This window comes from Corvus cornix, chromosome 1, assembly GCF_000738735.6.
Source record: "Corvus cornix cornix isolate S_Up_H32 chromosome 1, ASM73873v5, whole genome shotgun sequence".
Classification (NCBI taxonomy): domain Eukaryota; kingdom Metazoa; phylum Chordata; class Aves; order Passeriformes; family Corvidae; genus Corvus; species Corvus cornix.
In genome coordinates, this window is record NC_046332.1 from 85,733,651 (window position 1) to 85,751,536 (window position 17,886).

Consider the following 17,886-nt stretch of genomic DNA (forward strand, 5'->3'; position numbering starts at 1 on the left):
ATTTTTCTTTAGATAGCTGCTACCAATTATGTCTACAGTCCTCCTCTACTGCCTACTAATGTGGATAATTCTCGATAGTCATTACACATTTATGTTAAACATTAATCACAGTCTTTTGCTGAGATTTCTCAAGTAGCCTAGTAGATTGAAATACATAATTTCTGTTTATTTTGCCATGCATTGTGCATCAACATCCCCCAAGGTGTCTTTGGCTATCTCAGCAAAAAACGTATTTATGATTTAATATAAATATGGAATGACTATGGAGAACTGTAGAAAAATATCTGCCTTCATCTGTAATGTCCTACAGTATTTTGTTTTTTAATTTGTGCTCCTTTGACCAATGACTTTTATCTAGCACATTGCAAAACACACTGCAATATAACAGCGCAGTAGAAACATGGATGAAGCTAATGAAGAAGGACCTGGTAGCAACAGTGTTATCAGTATTAAACTCCTGCAGTTAATACAACAGCCTACATGTTAATTGTACCACTCTGTCCTGAAGAGTCAGTCCCAAAGCACTTAGCAAATTACACTCTGAAACTGCTTCTGCCTCTGAAGCAGAAGCGCTGGAGCATCCTCTGTCTTTTGAGCAGGGTCAAAATTCAGCCCTAAGGCAGTGTGTGAATGGTGCAGTGAATTGGAGCTGCTTATCTCTGCAGGCCTGGACTAAAATTACTAGATCAGAAATGGGGGGCGAGGGGGGTGGAGTGGGGGGAATTTATGGGATGATCTCATTTTAGTGCACAGAAGCTTTTCAACTAACTTGCAGAAAACAAGTGTCCTAGTTTCCTCTAACTCTCCTATTCTGGTTATCTGACAGGTTACAGGTCACACTGATTTCTACCTGGGACTTTGATTCAGTATTTGCTTTGGAGTTGAAAGGGAGTTAAATCTTATCAGTTTTGGGTTGTTAGGTTTGGGCTTTTTTGCATCCTTGTCTATCTGTTAGAGGAGAAACACACTTAGAAAACCCACACACCAAGCAGGTCATACTCAACTATTGCAATATGCTGCCTTCTGCAGGAATGAGAAACTTCCAAGGACTTAAGGTTACAGTCACCACAATTTTCTCAATGTGGAAATACTTTGTCAAACTACAATAATGTAAAGACAAGTTTAAAGCCAGTCCCACTCTATCACTGCTTTCTTAAATTCTGTCACAAAATCCTGGGAGACTTTAGCCTTAGACCATGGTGAAAGCAGGACCAGATTTTTCCAAGGGGAATAAATGAATGTGCAACTCCTTGCATCCTTTGTAGAGTGCAGTCCTACAACTGTTCATATAAACCTTCCAGGTCACAGGCTTCCGCCTACCTACACGGGACATGTTCTGGATACCAGGCTGAGCTTTCTTTGCTTACAGCATAGACAGTCATCACTCAAAGTTTGGTCTTTCTCCTAGTTCCAATCTGGAACAAATCAGTTTGCTTGAAATCCGAAACTGATTTGCATCTCCATTTTGTATCTTCTTATAGCAAGGAATTGATGGGTGTGCTTGTGAATCAGCATGTTGGGAGGATTCATTTTTTTCTGGTGAAATCATAAATAATTGTTCTCCTCCACAAAGAAGAATCAACCTACGTTTCCCAAGCACTTGCAAAATGCTTTTTCCAGATTCCATTGTATAGCTCATATTCGGAAAGTTCTTAAGATCTCTGGGTATAGGAAAAACATATAAACAGAGGGTTTCTGACTTTATTTTTCATTTTCTGAGAGCTACAGTCAGAGTATCTCTTTGAGACAGTTTTCAGAATATCACCATCCGGAAAGCATCCAAAGCAAAAAAAGGAAACAGGATTCCTTGCTATATGCTTCGGGGAAACACGATTTTTAATTATTCTAACAAGTTTCAAACTCAGACATCCTTCTAAACAGTCACTATCTTAGGTCACTCAGGAAGAAAGCCTGCACCAGCTAGTAACATGCATCAAGTCCCACTGTTGCAGTTTTGGGGTTTTTTTTTTTACACTACTGCCTATAACCAGCACCCATCAGGTGAGCGAGAAGGTGCAAGACCCTCACATCACAGACACAGGGGCAGAGGGCACCACAGACCCCGGCTGTGCTAAACCCCAGACAAAGCACTCAGCAGCTGTAGGCCTGGTCTGAGCTCCTTGTGCCCCACAAGCCTTTCTGCAACAGCACTGCAGACAGAAAGAACTGATAGAAGAGAGCAAATATGAACAGGAGATCAAATCACTCCCTTCCCCCTGACACCAGAACCTTAAGATGAAATGCAAAGCCAGCTTGTTTTGTTCAGCTGCCCTGTACCATACGGAGCCAAGGTTTCTCATTTCCTTAAAAAACACACAGCAGAAATTCAAATGCAACTGGCAACTCACCCGAAGTGGCTGGCTAAACTCATGGAAACGCAGAAGAGGAAGAAGTTTTTGATCATGATAAAGTCAGAGACCATCCCATTGTCCATTCCAGAGGAGAAGAGGAACGCAGGTGGTGGCTTTGGTGAAGGTGCAGCTGTTCACTCTGTTCTTACACTGCAACAATACAAAAAATTGATAAATTATTGCACGGACAGAGAGCAGGATAGCGGAGTTCAGCTAACACCGCATCTTTTGCTATCTGCGTTTTTCACAAACTTATCTAGGCTTATGTAAACATCAGCTGTTTATGTAAAATTGTGTATCTTCAAGGACATGTTTTACCTTCTGCTGACAGCAAACTGCAAAACAGAAAAAATTCTTTGTGGCCCAGCTTTTCCCTATATTTATCTGTGGTACAAGTAACTAAAGAAATAGCCACCATTTTCCAAATGCCAATTTCAACCCTTTACCTATTTCAACAACTTCCACATGCCTGCAAACCCAGGGCTGTGTGCAGCCTCCGCATCCTTTCCTTCCATCGCAATTTTTTCCCATTAAATACCCGGCTTCCCTTTCCAAAATCCCAGTTGAAATGCCAAGAAACACCTACTGCTTCTTGGAATTCATGCTGCTGATGCACGGCTTAGCAAAAGGAGGGTGGGTTGTTGGGGGGGGGGGGGGTGGGGGGAAGAGGGTAAAAAGTGACCTTCCTCTCAAAGGCACATAAACCTCACGCTAGCACGAAGAACGACAGTAATGTAGCTGCTCCAGCGACTGCTGCTTTTTGGATACCTGCCTCAGCGACCAGATCACCAATTTCAGCATTGTGCACTAACGTTTTCCTCTGTGCCCTATTAAAAACAAACAAAAAAAACCAAAACCACAACAAAACCCCCCAAAAGCCAACAAAACAAAAAACAAACAAAGCACCCCGAACCCAACAAAAACCCCAAAACAGCCCCCAGAAACACACCCAGAGAGGAATTGCCTGGATTTTCCACCTGAACCCTGTGCCCCCGTGCTACATCGCTCAGCAACTTGTTTTCCCACCCCGCCGGCGCCGCAAGGCAAAACGCCCGAACCAAAAGCCGCCCCCCGGGGCTCCCCCGCCCGGCCCGCGCTGCCCCGCACCGGGTCCCGCTCGCTCCGCACCGGGCACTGCGGGGCCGCCGCTCTCTGCCCGCAGCCCCGGCCCGCCCGCACCTGTCCGGCGACCGTCGCTCACTCGCCGCCGCCGCCCGCGCACTGCGCCCGGGGCGACGCGCACCGCTCCGCTCCGCGGAGGGTGGCACCTGCCCGCCCGTGCCCGTTCCGCCGCTCCTTCCCGTCTTCCCTCCCCAGTCCCCACGGCACTCCGGGATTGCCCCCGCCCCGCCCGCCGGCCGAAGTTTCCCGCGGCCATGTGCGCGGCGCGGGGCGCGGCGGTGCCTGCCCGGGGGGCTGACCGGGGCTCCCCGCCGCCCTCCACCTGCCCGGCCGGGCGCGGCAGCCCGGCGCTTACCAGCCGCCGGCGGGAGGACGAGGACGAGGGGGCAGTGTTTGCCCGAAAGTTGCGGAGCGGCAGCAGGAGCGGAGCGGGAGCGGCGGCGCTGCCTCCCGGCCGCTGGCAGGCGCGGCCCGCCGCAGCGCCGCGCCCGCGCCGCCCCCGCGCGGAGCCCGCGGCCGGGAGCGCGGGGCGGTGTGCGGGGCGCGCCCGACCCTCGGGCACCCCGGCGGGGACCTCCCGGCAAGGGGCCGCTCCCGGACCCGTCGCAGCCCCGGGAGGCTTCAGCGGCTCCCCGAGCTCTCCGCACTGGTCTCCCGCGAGCAGCCCCCACCGAGCGCCCCCGGGGCAGGGTTCCGGGTGAGCCCGGCCGGCACCGACCGTCCTCGGGGAGAGGGAGCCTCTGCCACAGCCCGGGCGTGCAGGTGTGGTGTGACCGTGGGGCAGCGGCATGGCCGAGGCTTGCCGGTATATAGGCTCGTTGTACCACACGTGTATAAGCGTACATATGTATACATACATCCCTACATATCCAGGTCTTAGCTCTACTCCTCTTCCAGTGGACCTGACCTAAACCATTAAATGCTGAAGTGGTAGGTTTATATCCACAACATAAACTCTCTTTTTTACATCCTCATTATTAGACATCCATAGTTTATATATCAGTATTACAAATTCCAGGAGACCTGCAATAACTTCGAGGTTTCCTTGTGATTGTGTGTGGTGCTATTCCTGAAAAATGGATGCACTGTTTCACAGCTTCAATGATAGGAGCATTACACTCGCTCCATGTTCAAGTCACATATATAATGTGCTTGCAAGTGCATTTTGAACTACATTAAAGATGAAATGAGTGTTATATAGTCCCAGTTCCTGGGGATTCCTTGAGATGAATGCAACGTTTTGCAGCATGCACATGTTACACCGGATAATATATGATTTCTGTATATACTGCTGTGGCTGTACTTCAAAGTAACACTCCAAACTCAGTTATTAAATTATCAGATCCAGTGAGGTAGTGTATGTCTTTCAGGCAACGTTATGGATCAATGAAGCACTAGTTTTTTCCCTGTATCCATATAAAAGCTCTATGAAATTAATACCTCCACTGAAATCAATATTAGTTCTGTAGCTCATTGCCACAGAGGGTGCTGCTCTATGTGTGCCTAGTTCCCAGTCTGCACCATCTGAGTTGAAAACTGGTCCTTAGAAATTTCAGTTTACATTTTTTCCCACCTAACAAAATCAGAAATGTTGCCCCAGGGAGAATTTTCTAAGTAAACAATGAATCATTTTCCTAGTATCAATCGAGTAGCATTTTCTCGGGCAGTTCTTTGTAATTCCCCTCTTCAGCATTCCCTTGAGACTTATCAGGGATTGAACTAGATGATCTTTAAAGGTCCCTTTCAACCCAAACCAGTCTATGGTTCAATGGCTCTATCTGGTGCTTAACTGTGTTCGAGTTTTATAGCAATGATTTATGATCTTGAATGCAGAGCCAATGACATACGTTGTTCTTCGTTGTTCCTTAGTGACTTCAATAAATATGAAGTTGTGAATGAATGTTGCTATCAGAACAGCTTTCCCAGTGCTTAAAAATATCTGAGTTAAGTAGTATGAAGTGCCAGTAGTTTCTCATGATAATATTCTTTCCTAGGAGTGTTTAAATAACATTTTTTGCAGTGCTTTGATTTCTAGTACAAACTATTTATATCTCTATATAGGTGATGTTGTAAAAATACGCGATCTCTAAATAATTGTACAAAAGATATATGTAGGAATATTGGCCTAGACTTTGGTGTAAGTGGGTGACAGCTGTGTGCTTCGGCCTCTCGCTCCAGCTCCTTGACGAGCAGAACTGTCTCCGTTCCTCCGACTCCCTAGATCTTCTCCGCAAAGCCATATGCTGTGGATCCGCTTCTCAACACCAAAGGGAGAAAGCATTTAGGAACTGGGGGAGCAGAATAGCAAGAAAATGTTTAAGGAAAGCTTAAAGAAAAAGAAAAGATAAACGAGAATGATGGAATCACAGAGCGGTTTGAGTTGGAAAGGGGTCTTAGACATCACCTAGTTCCAACCCCTACCACGGGAAAGGACTCCACGAAAGCGCCTTACTCGGCGAAACACTGAGCTGAGAAGTGCCGGTGTCCCGCATAGCGGTGCCACCCACGCCGCGGCGAGCCCACCCGCTCCTCCCGCCGTGTCACTGTCCCCGGGTGGGCGACCCCGGCCGGGGCTGCTGTTCGTGCCGCGGCCGCCGGAGGGCAGCACAGCCCCACGCAAGCGGCGGCCCCGGCGGCGGGGGACGGGGAGCGGGGCGAGCCGGGCAGCGCTCGCTCGGTGGGCACGGACCGGGCTGGTCAAACACTGACTGCGCAGTCTGCGGGCTGGATCCCGGCAGGACAGCGGCTTTGGCCTGCGATCGCAGTTATTGCCGGCAGGAGAGAGGTCGCTGCTATGAAGGCGACGGTATTGCACGTCCTCCGCTGTGTGTTTCTTCAGGCACTCCCTTGTGATTCACACCCTGTTTGTATCCTCAGCCTCCTTGTCACGTTTTAAAGGATACGTTGAATTTAGTATGTGAATCAAATGCTTTCTATTAGGGTCAGGGAAATGTTTTGTTTGGTTGATTGTTCTCTGTGCTGGAATGTAGCAAAATACCGACATGGCCATTCCATACAGTGATTTTCTTTCAAATTTGGGAGAAGTTTGCGTGGTCCATCTCTGACAGTTCTCCCTGTTTCACTAAGTAATGTTGCTTATTTGCAGAGATGAATACATTGGAGGTCGATCATCCTCTACATGGGACTGAAACAATAGTGCAGGCAAATTGGACTGTGGTTTTTACTATGGCACATCCTCAGGAGCTCATTGGGAAATGCACACCAGCCCCTCACTGCGACGCTCTGTTAGAAAATGGCCTGTTTTGCCAGTAGCCAAAGGTGTCTCTGTGATTGATCAAGTCATTCCTTCTTCCAGGAGAGTTACAGAGAACTCATGAAGTTGCACGGAGTTGTGACATGCTGTGGGAATTGCTGCAAGTAGCCTCTTCAGAGGCATTCTCTTCTACCAAAACAATTCAATTCCATCATCTAGGTGGGGGGGGACTGCCTATTCTCTTGAAGTCTTTTGCCTTTGGCCTCCTAGCTAAGATTCAACAAAAGGCAGCACTTGGAACAGTGACTTTGGTGATACAAATCCTTTTCCAATAGAGAGCAGTCTGAATTCATCAATCATTGAAGGAACCCCTAATCATCAGCTAATACAGACTCAGCCACTCTCAGTGCAAAGACTGGATCTGAGCAAAGGGTGAAAGTCTTGTTTTCACTCCCTTCTTTACTAGTGTCTATAAAGACTGGAGTCAAAACTCTACTGAGCCCAGGTGAGACACACCAGAGTTCTCCAGTATAAGAGAGACGTGCACATGGTAGAAAAAGTTGAGCAGAAGACCAAGAAAGTTATTAAAGGACTGGAGTGTGTCCCCTACGAAGGTGAAGCAGAGAGAGCTGGGATTGTCTGGATAGGAGAAGAAAAGGCTGAGGGATCCTTATCCATGGGTGTAAATACCTGAGGGCAGGTGGCTGAAAAAGAGGGAGACAGACTTTGCTTAGTGCTACTGACTGACAGTAAGTCCTATGAGGAGCAGCTGAGGGAGCTGGGTTTATTTAGCATGGAGAAGAGGAGGCTCAGGGATGACCTTATCGCTCTCTACAACCACCTGAAAGGAGGCTGTAGCCAGGTGGGGGTCAGTCTCTTCTCCCGAACAACCAATGACAGGATGAGAGGAAATGACTTCAAGCTGCACCAGGAAAGGTTCGGGTTGGACATCAGGAAGAATTTCTTCACAGAAAGAGTAGTTAAGTATTGGGAAGAGCCGCCCAGGGAAGTGATGGAGTCACCGTCCCTGGAGGTGTTCAAGAAACGACTGGATGTGACATTTAGTGCCATGGCCTAATTGACAAGGTGGTGACCACTCAAAGGTTCGACTTGATGATCTTGGAGGTCTTTTCCAACCTAAATGATTCTGTGACAGGAAAAGGTATAGTGGGCACAAATTAAAAAACATGACATTCCACCTGAATACAAGAAAACATGTTTTTACTTTGAGGGTGGTCAAACATAGGAACAGGTTCCCCAGAGAAGTTGTGAAATCTCTGTCTGTGGAGACAAAACTTGAAGGTAAATGATTCTGGAAAACCCACTGTAGCTGACCCTGTTTGAGCAGGAGGGAGACCTCGGTAACCTCCAGAGGTCCCTCCAGCCTCCAAGCCTCAGCCATCCTGTGATCCTGTAAGCTATGAAAACTGTGCCATCCTGTGAAACTCTCTGTTCATTTCTCCAAACCATTTCACAATTGTGTCTAGTAGTGAAATGATACAAACAACCTTGCTGATGTGAGAGGTATTACAGTCTGATAGACTTTGAAGCATTTGGTGTATTTCTGAATGATAAGGAGGGATATTGATAGCCTTTTTTTCCCTCATGTATGCCCACTCTATAATGCCATGAACACCATAAAACATGACCAGTTTGCTGCATTTCACTTGTCTGCTGGGCCATGCCGCAGACAGAGCTGCATTTAGGACTTGATGTTTTGGTGGTTTGTTCTGTGCATCCCAGTGGCAGTGGGGAACTACTTAAGTGAGTTTTTTGAAGTGTAGCTGGGGGCAGAGTAACATTGGGAAGGATTGCTCAGAGACAGAGTTGGTCCCTTTTTGTGTAGCACAGAAGACATCGGTGGAGCCACTGCCCAGAAAGGCAGATGCCTGCCTGCTGTGTTCCAGCAAAATTCCAGCTGATTGTGAGAAGCAACACATTTAGCAAGGGACACTGATGCCTCTGTGTGCTATTTGTTGTGATTCCCCAATCTGCAGGTTCAAAGGTGTTAAAAACTTCATCTGAATCTAATCCTGAGCAGGGTGCTTTCTGCACGGATTCAGTTTAGAAATGAATGAAAGGCTGCATTTTCCCTTTGGCAGTTCATCCTGTCTGCTATGGGCAACCTTCAGTCCATTTTCACATATTAGACTAACACCTGAGCAAATGTTCAGGGTGTGCCTGAATAGTGTTGTCATGGATTTATAGAATGTCCTAAGATTCCCTGTTTCTGAAAACCACTCTAGGCACCTTACAGAGGTCCCTACTCCAAGACTAGAACCCCAGATGCTGGCAGCCTTACTTCTCAAAAGGGTCTGCCAAGAAATGTAATGCCTTTGTATTAGAGACTTTACCCCATTAGACCAGCAAAATGTTTCCTAGAGATACCTCCCACACCCAAAGGAGTGGAGAACATTTCCAACATTTTTCAGCCCATTTTAAGGTTTTAATGCTCTGACTCTTGGGTTGGAGCATTAAAGCAAAGATTGTTACTTAAAGTGACATCCCTGTCTTTCTGTACCCATATAAAGGGGTTCCTTTTTCTCCAAACCCACTTTGTTGTTTGACTCCTTACAGTTCCTTTGTCCCTTACCCATTCTCTCCTCCCTACAGGTTAGCCCAGCTGGGGGGCTGATGGTGGGGTTCATGAGGCCTGGCACTGCCCCTGCAGTGCCTTTGCAGGGAAATGTTACACATGTTTTGACCATTTGTTTATATCAGTTCAGCTTGCCACTGAGATGGACCCTTTTCGCCTCTGCCCTGGAAAAGAGAGAATTTCCTCCACACCAGTGGATAGCAATGAAAACTCAGAGTGAAGGGTCAAACCTCCTTACAAATATTTTTCCTGTGGAAGAATTGTGGTTTTATTCACATCCTTGCTAGGTTCAGATGTGAAATCTGTTCCCTGTTCCAGCAGCCTACCAAAGTCTGCCCTTGAAAGACAAATAATGGAAGCCAAAGGGATTTACAACACATCCTGGCTCATGGTCTTAGATTTGGGAGGCAGAGGGGCTACGTAACAAAAATCTCTCCTGCATCACACAGTCCAGAAATGTCCATAGTACTATAAACTGTGACTTTCTGTTTTGCTTTCCTCTTGTGTTGTAAGAATACAGGCTCTTTTTTCTGGGTATCCATAAACTGCAGCAAGTCACCTCTTCCATGAGTTTTATATCCCATAAACAAGGGCCTGCTGTTATCTCACCTTGAATCTTCCCCTGGTTTCTTCTCTTGTTGGCAGTGTGCTTTTAGCAGAGATAAGTTTGTGGACACAAGATTTTGGCACACAAGTGAGCATCAACTCAGAAAACCCGTGAACCAGAATTTTATGACCCTATCATGTATAAAATACCTTAAGTTAATTTCTTCAAAATGGTTAAATTTACTGGTTAGTATTTTAGGTAGGTAGAGTAGCAGTTATATCTACAACTGAAAAATAATGGGTCATTAGGGTAGCATTGTACATAATCTGATGGTTTGGGTGCAAATTTACTGTAAGTAAGACACTGCATGGTGCACTCCTTGTGAGGATAGAGCACACCTTTAATGATACAGTGGAGCAAATACCCATCCAATTAAGAAAGTGCTTTGTGGAGAATAGCCACAAAAATTCAGCTTCATAAATATGATTCCTAAAGAAATCTTAATCAGGCTTAAACTGGAGCATGAGAGCTCTGCATCAATATTCAAGGCTTTATGCATATGCTACTGTACATCTAATTCCTTCGTAAGAGGAAGGAGAGAACAAATCTTAGAAGGAACTACACAGAAATTCATTGAACTAAGAGGAAAGGATCAATGTTGATAAATTCTTTATTAAGCATGTATTTAAAAATTCATAATGGATGGAAGGTGAGTGTACTAATGGACAATGTAGGACTATAGTAAAATAATGTATTTACTGATGTTAAGAACCGAATATTTGAAGTTCAGAAATTAGTTAAATACAGACAAGAGGTACCAAAATCTATTTGACATTCGGAGTAAATCTGTGAATTCTATTATACATACATATGCATGTATCCCTCTCTCTCATATTTAGGTTATAAACTCTACATATTTATGCCTATTGATACATGTATGTACATATCAACTGTCAGCTGGGTTTCGGCTGTGTAAATACTAAGATGAGATTGGATTAGCATGTTTTAAGTTGTTGTGATGAGCTCAGGTCTTTTTTTGGCTGCTGTAGTTTCCGTATTTACTGCATTTCCCTGTGTTGTTTATATGAGTGCTGGGCACACTGACAGAACTCATTATTTCTGTTTCTGATCAATATAGGTAACTGTCAAAGATGCCAACAAATATTAGTATCCACTTCTGTAAAATTTCACATAAGCTTTCAAGTCGCCCTGTTCATTATTCATTACAATAATTAGCTGTTGCTACAGGAAAATACATTAATGCATACCATTTGGAAAGCTGTAGACACTAGTTACATTTATTTTGGGATTTGCAATGTACTGATTTTGAGACTGAATTTATTGGCAAAGGTTAGGTGGGAATAAATGTTCTCAGCAGTTCCGAATCCCATTAAATGTGACTTCTGTTGTATAGATTCAAGTACTATAATTAATAAAATTTCAAGAAAAATTAGTTTTTAAATTGTTTTGTCTGGAATTAACTTTTGAAATTGAACAGAGCTGTTTAAAAAAAAAAAAAAAAAGGAAATGACCTGACAGTGCCTTGTTTTGGAAAAGATATTGATTTCAAAATATTTACAGGATGTTAAATATTAATGATTGAACTATAGCAACCATTATAATATACCACATGAATGCAGGTGATGCCAGTCCTACAGCTTTGTAGGAAAATACTTTTTCAGTCCCAGTGCAGTAGAATTCAGAAAAATAAAAATAGTAACATATATTATGTATATCATTCAGTAAGCCAAATTTTCATGCAGTATAAATTGGCCAAGTGAAGGGCAGCAGAACTACACCCATACATCAGCTGAGGTTATGCCTGGAGTGTGACCCAGTAATTATGACTCAGTCAATGAGAGTTTGTTTGAATCTGAAGAATGAGATTTGGCACAAATATTAAACAGAGGCTTTCTTTTTTTTTCATCACAAATTTATTCAATGAAAAATGCAGGTGGCTTGCTCACAAAACAACTGCAGTGCAGGCTCAAATTTGCCAATTTGTATTAGTCGATAGAAAAAAGTAGACTAAAACACCAGAGTTAATCAGCATTTTGGTTTTAATATTTCTGAAAATATCAGTGGGATGGAAGAGAAGGCTATAATTGCAGAAAGACTTAAGAACAGCTGTGAGGAGCCATCATATAACCCATGCTGTGGACATTCTCTTGCACTGTGAGAAAGTCAAATTAACTCTTTGCTGCGGGCAGTCATTTTCTTTTTGGACTTTGGGAATTTTTTGAGGGCTTTCCTTGTTCTCTCCTCTTAGAGTGTTCCAGTTTTACAGAGGTGATTGAGTGTTCAGCATATTTAGGATGGAGCAGATTCAAGTTCATTCCTAGGTGCAGAGTGTTTTTCTTGACAGCCTGTGCTGTACTGGAGGGACAGAGATGCACATCTATTGTGTCTGGTCCTTCTTTAAAGTCCACAACAACTCTATTGGCTGCATATTTATGAGAAAGAAGACTGTTTGCTTAAGTAACATAAACTGGATTTATTGCCATGCCTTTCATCTTCAGCAGCTGAAAACTAGAGGATTAGTTTGGGACTATATGCTTTGAATGGATCACAGACTGCTGGTCAGTTTCTGTGAGAAACTTTACCTGCTTATCTCAATAGATCACTTGTGGATGCAAGGAGCTAACAGCCATGTTAATTTTAGCAGCCAAAAAGTGGGAATGGTCAATGAGCACAGCATCTCAGTTGCACAGAAGAGGATCAAAAGAGTAGCTTCAAAGAGAAAACAGTGACTTAAATAAAACATGACCACTAGAATGACTGAAGTTTGATCTACTGGTGTTTTCCCAGTTTACTAAAAAGAACAAAACAAGAGCTGTCAAATGTTAATCAGATGCTTTTTGTGTCGAGTTCTGGGGCAGCATCCTGGATATGTCCAGGACAGCAGGAGGGAATGAGTTTCAGGTGAAGAATCCAAGAAGAGAAATTAGGCCTGTGTCATGTTTCTTTTAACACACTCTGGTCGGATCTGTCCTTTATCTCAGCCCTTTGTGCCTCACACTGGGTGTCCAAAAGGCCTCTCACGATTTAAGCCCCCTTCCCAAACCCAGGTCAGCCCCCCTTAGGGTAACTCCCCTAGTTTATATGCCACTCATGACATTCTATGGTGTGGAATATCCCTTTGGTCAGTTTGGGCCATCTGTCCCAGCTATGCTCCCTCCCAATTTCTTTTGTGTACCTCATCACTGGCAGAGCATGAGACAAGGAAAATGTCCCTGAATTAGGATAAAAACAACTTAGCAAAAAACCAAAACATCAGTGTGTTATCAACACTGTTCTCATTCCAAATACACAGCACAGCACTGTAACAGCTACTGAGAAGAAATTCTACCTTTGCTGAAGCCAGGAGAGCCTGTCAGTTAGTTTTTCACTATTAACTGTGTTTCATCATAAAGTGCCATTTTTTGGAAATCAGATTATGGTGCTTTTATCACAGCTTTTTGAGTTCCAGCATTTACATCATGGAAAAATAAATTACCCACCCTGGAACCACCAGCAGCCTGGTAGCTAAGGCATTCACCCAGGTTTGGGTGAGCCCTTTCGTAAGCACTGGACTGAAGTATTAGTCTCAATGTGAAGATAACTCCAAAATTCTGGCAGCTGACCTTTAACTGTATGTCTTATTTTATGGATGACCAGCTTGGGCTGCCCAAGGCTTATAGAGCATTTGAAATGGTAGACAAAGTTGGTGAGAGCCGTGGTTTCTCAGCACCTCTGACTGCAAGGCAGTGCAATCTCCAGTAAAGTGCTCAGGGTTGCAAGCCATGAATTTTAATCCTTACTCTGCCGCTAATTCACTGTGTAGCTCCAGGCAAGTCCCTATCTCTTCAGCTGTAAAATGGGAATAATAATAATAGTTTCCTATCTTTCGGCAGCGATAAATTCATCTGTGTTCTTGAGGCATGCAAATACTACAGTGATGAGTGGCCCAGAAAAGACCGTGAAAAAATGAATAATTCTGTATTTACAACAGGCTTTGGGTGCGCAGTAAATAAGGCACTGCTAATTGGCTGGTGAAGATTACTTTTCTAAGTAGCTGCTTATTCAGTAGGTGCTGTGTAATCAGTACCTACTTATCCTGTGTAATGAATGATAAAGGGTTCCTTGGGGAAAAAAAGGGAGGTAAAGACAGATTTCAAGAAAATCTTAATACTGATCTACAGGAAAGTACAGTTAGGATTTCATCATCCATTTAGGTTCTAGTGTTCTTCAATTCCAAAGCTCTTGATTTTTGGCAGACATCATAATTTTCTTCTTGAAATTGTCATCTGAGAATTGTCATCTGTGCAAGCACAGGTTTAGGTGTAGTAACCTGCCCCCTGCCATAAGAGAGCAAGGATGCGTTACTCAAAAAATGGCGTTGTGGCTATGGACATGTATCATTCTTCATGTGCAATTATTTCTGTCTGAAAAACAGGAAAAACTATCTAACGTGGTTTTTTGGGTTTTGGTTGTTCTTTTTTTTTAATAGCTGTTGTGGTCTCACCATTATATTCCCGTTCTTATATTGCATTTTTCTGAGTTCTAAGATTAGTTTCAAGGTAGGTGACCTGTACAATACAGTGCCTTTCTCTTTGTATACAAATAAAATTCCCCTAAAGGGCTCCTCTCTTAACAAATGAATTTCTGCTGTTGAAAGAAGCAAGAAAAACAATGAAGGCCACTGTCCAGGGTGGAACGCTAACACTTCAAACTTTGTTAGAGCAATCTGAGCATGTTTATCCTACAGTTTAACTGCTTATTAGACCGTTGCCATCACATCTGTTAAAAGCATGTACAATCTGCAAAACAAGCTGCCAAACGTCCCTTTTCAATTACATTGTTCAGAGGTCTCTGTGTTATCTTTCTGGCTGGGTAGATGAGGGAGAAGAAGTGCCTGTTGTCTCCCTTATCTTTAGCAAGGCTTTTGACGCTTTCTCCCATAAGAACCTCACAGGTAAGCTCGGAAAGTGTGGGTTAGATGAGCGCACAGTGAGAATGAGCACACAGTGAGATGAGCACATGGATTGACAAGGGATGAAAGGCAGAGCTCAGAGGGTTGTGACCAGTGGCACTGAGTCTGTTTGTAGACCTGCACAAGCACTATTCCCCAGAGGTCAACACTGGGACCAGTCTTGTTCAGCTGATTCATCAGTGACCTGGATGAAGGGATGGAGTGTGCCCTCAGCAAGTTTGCTAATGATACAAGACGGGGAGGGATGAGTGACACACCAGAAGGCTCTTCTGCCACTCAGTGAGACTTGGACAGGCTGGAGAGTTGGGCAGAGAGGAACCTAATGAAGTCCAACAAAGGGTCCTCCACCAGGGGAGGAACAGCCCTGGGCAGCAGCACAGGCTGGGGCTGACCTGCTGGAAAGCAGCTCTGCAAAGAAGGACCTGGGGGTCCTGGTGGACAACAAGCTGTCCATGAGCCAACAGTGGGGCCAAGAAGGCCAATAGTGTCCTGGGATGCATTAGGAATAGTGAGGCCAGCAGGTCAAGAGAGGTGATCCTCACCCTCTAATCAGTCCTAGTGAGGCAGCATCAGTATTACTGTGTCCAGTTCTGGACTTCCCCATTCAAGAAATATAAGGAACTACTTGACACAGTCCAGTGAAGGGCTATGAAAATAATTAGGGAATAGATCATCTCTCTTATGAGGAAAGGCTGAGGGATCTGGGACTGTTTAGTCTGCAGAAAAATGAGAGGGTATCTTACTGATGAAAACAAATTGATATTTGTATTGATTAATACAAGTATCTTAAGGCTGGACACCAAGAGGATGGGTCCAGACACTTGTCAGTGATGTCCAGCAATATGACAAGAGCCATTGGGCCCAAATGAAAACACAGGAAGTTCCCTCTGAGTATGAGAAAAAAGTCTTTACTTTGAGGGTGACAGAGCACTAGAACAGATTGCCTAGATTGACAGAGCACTAGAACAGATTGCAGTCTCCTCCTGAGGAGATGTTCAAACCTGCCTGGATGCAATCTTGCTCAACATGCTCTAGGTGGACCTGCTTTATCAGGGGGCTTAAACTAGACAATTTCCAGAGGTACTTTCCGACCACAACCATTCTGCGGTTCTGCAATTCTCTATTTTGTACTTGTGTATATGATGTGTTAGTGCAGCAGTCCCCCAATGGGTCTCCTTTGAGTATAGTTTTGAGTCATATTTACTTTTTTATATAGAAGAAAATCTATGCTCTGCCAAGACAGAGTATGCATAGATTTGTTAGTCTGATCTGCACCCCATTTGGTGGTGCTATATTTAAAATTAGGACATATCAAATTAGAATTGTGATATTTGCAGTAGTCTTGATATAACAGGAAATCATCCACTGCACAACATTTATAACCCCTCAATGTATCTAATAAAGAAGCATGTTTTATTGTAATCTAGCTCTACACATTTCTAAACCTTTACTTGATGTTCTTATCTGTAATGTTTAAGATTTATTTGAAATAAGAATACACTGCATAAAACCATGTAATATATGTCCTCAAAGGATATTTAAATTAATATCTTAAAATACTTTTTTTCTTGCTGCTTATACTGAAAACCTTCACAAGCAAGTATTTTGGAGAAAATTATTTCCATGTTTCTTTATAGGCCCTGATCTTATGACCTACACACATAATTCACTCTAGGCATGTGAATTTTTGGCAACTGAACCTACATGCAAAATTATAGCAGTGATTAACTCAGTGGAAACATATTTGCAACACTTTGTCCTTTAGGTTTTTACTTTTCACTTAACGAATGGTGCTACCGGCTATGAGCAGAATATAAACAATAGGCACAGAATTATTGTTAGGGATGGCTGTTACCTCTAGTCACTTATGAATTAAACATCTGCTGTCTCACATTGAAAACATTTTTAAAATAGTTTGCATATAAAAAGGAAGACTGTAAAAGAGATTTCAGTGAAGAAATCTTCAGCGTGTTGTGAGCATGGTAGCCTCGCTGCTCAGTAAAACTTTACCAAAAGTACATCACCCTTTAAATTGTTGTCTGATGGAATCTGATGGCCTAAATTTCATTTAGTATCTTTTGCTTAGTGTTTGCTGTTAGGTATGTCTACACCTTCAGAGGCACCTAGATATTAGAAAACATGGCAAAGTAAATGGAATGTGGATTATTTGAATGTTAATTTTCATGTGGGTTCCCACATGAAAGAGAAGCCAGAAATGTCCTTTTTCTTTAGCTGCTGATGAGCTCATTGGAAAAAGTCTCCTACCATGCTCTCCCATGAAAATTGTGGCCACTGAAATAATGCTACTGTTGAAAAGTACGAGATGAACACAATTGCAACAAGCAGAATTTCAGCAGGGACTGTGCTAAATGCAAAGAATTCAGTCTAGAGAATAGAGATTGTAACCTGGCTGTACTTGGAGTTAAACATAAAACTCTCATCTTCCTGGAATAGCACCCTGATGCTTGTAATCAAAACCAAATTGAAACACTGATGTCTGTTTCTTGGTGTCAGGGAAAGAGATTAAGGGGAAGGAGAGATCACTGTCATCTTTCATATCACAGAATGTACTTTGAAAAGGTCAGAGTGACACCAGGGAAAAACCTGAATGAAGAAAGAACGTACCATCTACCAGTACTTCAGCACCAGATGTAATGTGGAGCTGCGAGCAGCACCAGAAGCAAGGTTATAATAAAAAAGATGCCTTAACAGAATCTGTGGTGGCCAGCAGCAACTATGCAATTGTGGCTTATTTAACCAGTTATGACTGCACACAGGTTCAAATTTTAAAGGCAAGAATTAAGTGTGGAGAGGAGCTTGATGCTGTAAGTTTTGCTGTGTAACTGTTTTCGTTAGGTGCATGGAGACACTTGAGTGTGTTTGGAAGGCCCGACCTGGGTGACAGCATGAAAACCTGAGCAATGCTCCATATTATATAAATAGCCTGAATCATTCAAAAGATTTCCTATCTTTAAAAAAAAACAAACAAACAAACAAGAAAGCAGACATGGCTGCTACTACATTGCTGTTAGGCCTTCAGATGCCTACATAAATAATGACAGCCTTCCCTGTCATTCTCTCTCC

General features: G+C 43.7%; 2 protein-coding genes across 2 annotated transcripts in view; one reads left to right on the forward strand and one right to left on the reverse strand.

Moving 5' to 3' along the window:
• The window catches only part of GABRA5 (gamma-aminobutyric acid type A receptor subunit alpha5), a 56,667-nt gene extending 52,727 nt beyond the window's left edge, over positions 1 to 3,940 (reverse strand). Inside the window, exons 1-3 of the mRNA XM_039548269.1 lie at positions 3,829 to 3,940; positions 3,038 to 3,178; positions 2,349 to 2,501 (exon numbers count right to left, since the gene is read on the reverse strand). Coding sequence (XP_039404203.1) covers positions 2,349 to 2,434 — 86 coding nt within the window. The 5' untranslated portion in view covers positions 2,435 to 2,501; positions 3,038 to 3,178; positions 3,829 to 3,940. The remainder of the gene's footprint in view (positions 1 to 2,348; positions 2,502 to 3,037; positions 3,179 to 3,828) is intronic.
• The window catches only part of GABRB3 (gamma-aminobutyric acid type A receptor subunit beta3), a 200,876-nt gene that overhangs the window by 44,799 nt on the left and 138,191 nt on the right, over positions 1 to 17,886 (forward strand). The window lies entirely within an intron of this gene.